We start from the raw sequence: 8,275 nt of genomic DNA, 5'->3' as shown, positions 1-8,275 counted from the left end.
AATAAATTATAATAATTACAATTAATTAAACCATTATATCATACACTACCTGTACACCAAATGCACAATTGTGGTTAGAGCAATTAAGGTTCAAGTACATCTGGTCATGTACATGTACATATTAAGCAAAAATAATTTTTCTAGTGTGAGACTGTAGCCAGGTGTGCTGAAATGCCTTCAGTTATTATTGTTTTCGTGAAATTGTTATTTTATAAATTATGTGTACATGTACATGAATAATTAATTCCAGCACATTAATGACACATATTTTAAGCTACAGCACATCACGTATTGCCTTCTCTCTCCCTCTCTCTCTCTCTCCCTCCCTCTCTCTCTCTCTCTCTCTCTCTTTCTCTCCCTCTCTCTCCCCCCTTCTCTCTCTACCTGTTGTGCTAGTAGTAACACTTGATCATCTTCTGAACTGATGTTCTCACTTTGCTGTGACGTCTAATAATTAAAATAAATAATAATAATTTTAAAATTGCTCAAAAATTGGGCTAAAGTCCCTGTACTATTACAGTGCAGGGTCACAAGCCGAATTTTGCCAAAAATAAAAAGTTGGCAATTCTCCATTTTTTCCCTGGTACATACATGTATATGTTGCATAGAAAGTTTGAGCTGATTCCGATTAAAATTGGATTTTTTTTACAAATTTTTAAAATTGCTCTAAAATTGGGTCAAAGTCCCTGTACTATATAGTAAAGGGTATTCTCACATCTTCTATGATAAATGTACTTGACATGTTTACAATAAAACAATAACAACATTACAAACAACAAACAATAAACAATAAACAATACATCATTTTAAAAGTAATTCCCATTCTCAGTTACTTAATACCAATAACACCTCGTTTCCAAGGCAACCCAAAGCTTTCAATTCCCACCTGATCCATCAAACGGAAAACAATACATAATGAATATCATTAAAAACTAATTAATAGCTCGTGAATATCATTAAGAGCTAAAACTGAGAAGAAACTTAAACAGTAAAGAATGAATGGAATGCAAAGGAGTAAAGTTCAAAACATGACATTATGTTATACTTTATAGTAATCACAATACATTAACCTTTACAATAACAATGTACAGTGTAGCCTCTTTATTAGACACCATTGGGCCCACACTACCTGTCCTTAATACATGTACAGTGTAGCCTCTTTATTAAGGGCACCATTGGGCCCACACTACCTGTCCTTAATACATGTACAGTGTAGCCTCTTTATTAAGGACACCATTGGGCCCACACTACCTGTCCTTAATATATGTACAGTGTAGGCTCTTTATTAAGGACACCATTGGCCCCACACTACCTGTCCTTAATACAGAAGTGTCCTCATTTCAGAGGTACTTTTGTATAGGCTTGTACCAATTGGGATATTACAAAACGTCCTCATTATAAAGGTGTCCTTATTATAGAGACACTGTATTTATGTCTGTTATGGTATGAAATTCTACAACTGAACTAAGTTGACATGCCAGGTAGTTATAATGATAACAATAACAAGAAAGACACTGACTGATCTGATTAATAAACCAATTACTGTACACAATGACAGTGTGTGTGTTAGTGTGTGGTCTATGGGATAGAGTGTACCCCATCAGGACCAATTGACCTTACTGAACCTATGTGTACATGTACATGTGAATGTACATGAATCCTGAGCAATAAAAAAGGTGAGTAGACATACAGTGACAAATGTGTACTATATTTCATAGTAACCTTTTCTCACTCACTCACTCTCAATAACTTAAGAATTCAATTATCACTACTGGTACATGTACATGTACACCATTGGCCCAAATCAACCGTGCACCAAAAAGACAAAATTAATATCAAAACAACACATACACTGTACATACTAACAGTCAAAATGGTAAAAATTAAAAACAGAAAAATTGAGATACAAAGTATTATCAAGTGAATAAGATATTGAAGAAAGAAAGACAAAAAGGACATTTGTTGCTACAATAGCTTACAGTGGTGGTGAGTGGTGGTGATTTTATGATATTATTGAGCGGCTCTCTTGAATTAAAGTGTTTTATTTGTTCACAAAGTACAGCAATTCTCTTACTACTGTCCCACCCTGCAGGACTAGGAGAGGGAGAGAGAGAGAGGAGATGAATCTATGTATTACTAATAAATGTAACACATAAATATAATATTAGTACACTATACTGTGTCTGCATGGAGGTGAGTATCAGTAATGTAATACCTGAGTCCCTTGATATCTGCCCTCAGCTTCACCTCAAGCAGATATCTCAGTCATCAGGTATTACAATATTGCAATTACCATTACTATTACATACTTAAGCTATAGCATTTAATATTACCACAATTACATGTACATGTACTTACATGAAAACAGCATCTCTCTCCACAGTGTAAGCTGGTACTTTAAACTTGAGCCCGTATGCTTTGTGTATCAGATACTTGTGAAGAATATCAATGTTCTTATTATCTTTTGTTGATACATAGACCAGAGCAGCACCATCTGTTAAGAGGAAGAGAGAGAGAGAGAGGCAATTAATATAAACATGTACATGCGATTTTATGAGCAATAATGCATTAAAAATTGGAGGTGTTTTTTGTAGCCATTTTTCTGGAAAAAGCATGGGCTATAGTACAGACTAACCTAGTGAATACTTTTAAAGTGTCTCTGTTATACAGAGGTGTGCTTTATGTGGAGGTTATTTTATACAGTAAGGAATGTAATTGGTACACTAGGTGCTGTCCGTTAAATGGAGGTGTATGCTATAGAGAGTGTCCATTAAGAGAGACTATACTGTACATATAATTTAAAAGCCTTTCACGAATAAAAGAAAAAGGGTAACTAGTACATTTCCTGCTACACATTGGCACACGGCATGAGATATGAGCCATCCCTGCTCACTCCATTGGCAGTATCACAGACTGTTAATAGTAACTGTATTCATATACTAAGGCAAATTTCTATGACACATGAACATGTTTCCATCACATGTACATGTTTTTGTCACGTGTACACATTCAAACAAAGCCACCATTGTCCTCACTAGGCCAGTATCTATAAAAGTAGCTGAAGGATATCAGTATATCATCAGTACATCATAAAGAGATAAAGAAAGATACTACTACTATCAAACTGAAGATGACTTCATTCCAACGTATGGTCCTTGTTGCAGCTGTAGCCTTCATGATTACTGCTCATGTTGCTGATGGTATAAGTGAATGCCTGTGTTTCACTGATCCAGAGTGTGATAGTGATCCAGTGTCAATAGTCCCATACGTAAGCTAAAACAATACATTCTATTCCTAATGTAGTATGTACATGTATATGTACAACCGGCTCATTTGTGGGCACAAAATTATCTTTCTAAAAAAAATATTCATTTCAATCTACTTTTCTGGCTTACTGAAATTTTTATCATACAATATTACAAATAATACTTTTATTCTATAATTTTTTAGCCTGAAACAATGTGCTGTAGAGGCAAGGTCAATGCTTCTTATGCCTGCAACTCTGGTGGTGAGGAGCTTACTTGCAAGAAATGCAAATAAGCTCCTGAGGAAGCAAGATAATAATAATAATAATAATAATAATAATAATAATAATAATAATAATACTAATAAAAATAATAATAACAGTTAAATACTATAAATACTATTAATACTTTAATTATAAATTATTGTTACATGTACATGTATCTACATATCCAGTTTATTATTATTATTATTATCACTATTATTGCTTCATTGATTATTATTGCTATTAATTAAATCAATAAAATTTAAGAAAATCAATTTTTGAGTCATTTTGAACCATTAGCTGCGAGCTCAACAACAAGATTTCAAATAAAAAAAATTAGATGTTCCCTCCTCAACTACCCTCTACTACACAGGAAGTGTATCTTAACTGATACAAGAAATACTGATACAGAACTACATACAGACTAGCCTCTATATAATGGACACTTTGGATCAAGAATATGTCTCTGTTATACAGAGGTGTCCTTTATGTGGAGGTTATTTTATACAGTAAGGAATGTAATTGGTACACTAGGTGCTGTCCGTTAAATGGAGGTGTACGCTATAGAGAGTGTCCATTAAGAGAGGCTATATACTGTAGCCTAGTGATTTAAGTGGGAGTTATAATAAGGAATGATGGAAAGGAAATTCCACTAGTAGCAGCCAGTAACAACAGAATGAATGAGGGAAGAGGGCACAATATGAACTTATGACATCATAATGACACCATACCACACACACACACACAGGGAAAATGTGTACATACATGTACATGTACATGAATAAAAAACCTACACAGTTACTGTAGCTACATGCATATGTATATGTACATTAAATTGATGTACATGTACATCTACATATATGTACATGTACATGCTTAATAAGATTCTTATGTAAATGTACATGAATCTAAGTAATATTTGCATGAAGAATTAAGATCGCACACATACAGTGTAGCTGACAAATTAAAGTTATATTGTAATAATTTATCGCTGGAGGACACGATAGTAAATATCACAACAATAGAATTAGATCACATAAAATAATAATAATTATTATGTACATAGTAATGCTTGTACTATATGAATTATAAACATGTTGATGCATAGATTTTAAATTGATTTTAATTGCTGCTCTCACTCCCTCACACTCTCTCTTACTCTCTCTCATAAAATTGAATTTTTAATTTTAAAGCTTGTACTATAGCCCATGGATTTATGAAAAATCTCTGAGAGAGGAATTCTGTATTTTATCAGTTTTTTGATGCATATACATGTTCTTATGTTGTGTAAAAAGTTTGAGCTAATTTTGATCAAAATTGGATTTTTTTACAAATTTTTAAAGTTGCTCTAAAATCGGGTCAAAGTCCCTGTACTATAGTACAGGGTCATTAGCGAAAATTCGCCAAAAATAAAAAGGTGAGAATTCTCCATTTTTATTACATTTCCTGATGCATATATATGTACTTATATTGCGTAGAAAGTTTGAGCTGATTCCGATCAAAACTGAATTTTTTACGAATTTTTAAAATTACAAAAACCAAACAAAATCCTATGCATGGCCACTCTCTTTCTCTCTTAATTAATAAAAGTTATAATGATATTCATAGTATTAATAGCCCCACTGTAGGAGTAGAGGTGTCAGTGGAGATTACTTGTAGATCAATAAACTGAATTATTAGATACTAGATTGAGCTGGTATGTAATCACCGACCTCTCCCTATACTATACTAACAACCTTTAACACACACTCCCTCTCTCTCTCTCTTTATTCTTTTAAAGAATTCATGATTCATCTCTGAATATTATATATATACCAGGGCCTGATGTGTGTGTACGTTATAAATGTATCTCTTTGGCTATATCAGTAGCAAGTAGGAGGATATTCAAATGTACATACAAATTATGATCACACATAATACCAAGAGTGGATAATACTGATTCAGTAGTTCAGGGTATACACATGGGCTCTTATCAGATGCTTTTCATTGTACTATAGCCCCAGGGCTTAGGATTGATCCAGACAGGCTTCTATTAGGAAGATGCTTCTATTCATGAATATGTATGTACATTGCACATACTTTTTCTCTCATACACTGTAGACTAGTATTTAAAGTTGTGATTGGCTCTCTCTCTTTCTCTCTCTCTTACAGTTTAAACAGAATTTCCTGATGTGCTGCTGAAGGAAGTCAAAGTGTTCATCCTGATACTTCTCATTCTTCTCCAACTGAACAAAACAATCCGACTAGAATAAGAAACAGAAAAAATGTGTATAAAAAATAGATATATATGTACATGTACTGTATGTGAAATTGTGAATGTATTGTGCATGTACCTTAGCACAGACAACCACCAGTTGTATCCCCAGGTTACAGGACAGGGTGTGTTCTTCAAGAGGAAGAGAAACGTCTTCATCGTCTTTGAGACTAGAGGAACCTTGAACTTCTGGATCAACGTAAGACTGGAAGGATTTAACCACTAATGGAGGAGGAGAGAGACAGAGAGAGAGAGAGACAGAGAGAGAGAGAGAGGGAGGGAGACAGAGAGAGAATTAAAAACTTAAACCAAAGGACGGACAAATGTGTACTAAAATGCTCCATGTATAAAGGACATCAGAGAGGGAGAGAGGGAGAGAGAAAGTGAGGGAGGGAGAGAAAAAGAATGAGGGTTTGGTAGAGTAGGTGTGAAAGAGAAAGAGAGAGAGGGATGGATGGAGAGTAGTAGGAGGAATAAAAATGACACGTACACTACAGTCCACAAAATGGAGTGGAGTACATACTGTATGTAGACCACAAAGATACAGCAATTAATATCATATTACAAGATAACCACAGAATCACTTAGACACACCATAAAGGACACATACCATGTACACAGACTAAACACACACTATGTACATGAACATATAGTGTACCCTATTACATAAGGATCACACACACACACACACACTTAATATTCTATAACATACACATGCATGTACATATACTTATGAACATAAACATACAATGTATACACACATGTGTACATGAACACAGTGTACCCTCTTACATAAGGATCACACACACACACACACACACACACACACACACTTAACAATGAATATATGTACAACATAAGTACATACACATGTATGTACATATACTTACATTCATGTACTACACGGTTTAATGAGTAAAATTTTTTCATCAGAATGATCAATTGTCAAGAGATGTCACAGTGTATATGCAGTATTGTGAAGAGGAGAGGAGGTGATAATTAATGTACATGTACATAAGCTAGTGTGAAGATATTCCAATTAATGACTCGTGTTAGGAATGATTCATAGGAAAACTGAATGGAGGAATAATGTTAAAATGAATTGAAAAATGTAACAAATTTACACCTTTATAATGAGGACACCTTTATAATGAGGACACCTTTACAATGAGGACATTTTGTAATGTCCCAATTGGTACAAGCCTATACAAAAGTACCTCTGAAATGAGGACACCTTTGTATTAAGGACAGGTGGTGTGGGCCCAATGGTATCCTTAATAAAGAGACTACACTATACATGTATTAAGGACAGGTAGTGTGGGCCCAATGGTGTCCCTAATAAAGAGGCTACACTGTACATGTATTAAGGACAGGTAGTGTGGGCCCAATGGTGTCCTTAATAAAGAGGCTACACTGTACATGTATTAAGGACAGGTAGTGTGGGCCCAATGGTGTCCTTAATAAAGAGGCTACACTGTACATGTATTAAGGACAGGTAGTAAAAAACAATTACATGTACATGTGAATAAAGTACATGTATATCAAATATCAATTCTGATGTCATCATTATTATATAACATTACACAATAAAATTCCACCAATACAAAAAGTGTCTAATCCAATATGTTCATGTTCATTCCTTTTAATATTGATTTAATTACGGCCACACCTGAAATTGAATGCACAATCAAGATCATTTGAACTAAACCTATAAACAATCAACAAAATATTCTATAATTATAAGCTACTGTGGAAAGACAGATGTTTTTTTAGATACAACTACAGGTATATTGTCAGGACAAATTCTTATTCTTTAAAATATCACACAGTGTTGCTTCCATTCCAAGCTACCATTTGTACAGGTGGCATATTAAAGAATGTCTTATTTGCTTGACTAATATTCATCCCACGAGAAGAAGTGTGAATGAATTAAAGAAACATAATTATGTCCGCCATACAATATACATGTACATGTACAAATATGAAGAAGAGTTATAGACAGAGGGAGGAATAGCAGTGCAGTATCTCTACATGTAAACACACAAACTGACAATTAAAGATACAAACACTCCTCCTCTGATCCTATTAGCATATCAGCTAGTGCTTAGATACACATATTAGTAGTAGTGTAGTGTGTGTATAGAATGCAGTGTAGAGTGTGATTTTCCAGACATACATGTATATATATGTACATAGTATTATTGTGTGTGTACATGTTGTCACGGTTTATATAATTACTAGTGTCTGGAGTGTGGGATTGATCCTCTCTAAAAACAATAAGTTAATCTAATAACATAAAACAATATAATAACAAACTAATAATCTACACATCAGTCTACTCCACACACACACATGTACATGTACATGACCATACATAAGTAGTATAATGCTACAGACTAGCCTCTATATAATGGACACTTTGGGTCAAGAAAGTGTCTCTGTTATACCGAGGTGTCCTTTATGTGGAGGTTATTTTATACAGTAAGGAATGTAATTGGTACACTAGGTGCTGT

At 34.1% G+C, this 8,275-nt stretch overlaps 1 protein-coding gene across 1 annotated transcript; it reads right to left on the bottom strand.

Annotated features, from left to right (window-relative positions):
• Positions 1-384: 384 nt before the first annotated feature.
• LOC105315177 (cytoplasmic dynein 1 light intermediate chain 1-like) lies at positions 385-5,984 on the bottom strand (the record flags this gene model as incomplete). The annotated part of the gene is made up of 5 exons (XM_011409722.1): positions 385-447; positions 1,980-2,094; positions 2,359-2,494; positions 5,658-5,751; positions 5,842-5,984. Coding segments are annotated over 5 exons (551 nt in total), but the record flags the coding sequence as incomplete, so codon positions are not given.
• Between the last annotated feature and the right edge of the window lie 2,291 nt (positions 5,985-8,275).

The sequence above is a fragment of the Amphimedon queenslandica genome, unplaced genomic scaffold (genome assembly GCF_000090795.2).
Source record: "Amphimedon queenslandica unplaced genomic scaffold, v1.1 AMPQUscaffold_11593, whole genome shotgun sequence".
Lineage (NCBI taxonomy): Eukaryota > Metazoa > Porifera > Demospongiae > Haplosclerida > Niphatidae > Amphimedon > Amphimedon queenslandica.
The sequence above is the reverse complement of the archived record's forward strand: the minus strand, read 5'-3'. Positions and strand labels throughout refer to the sequence as shown.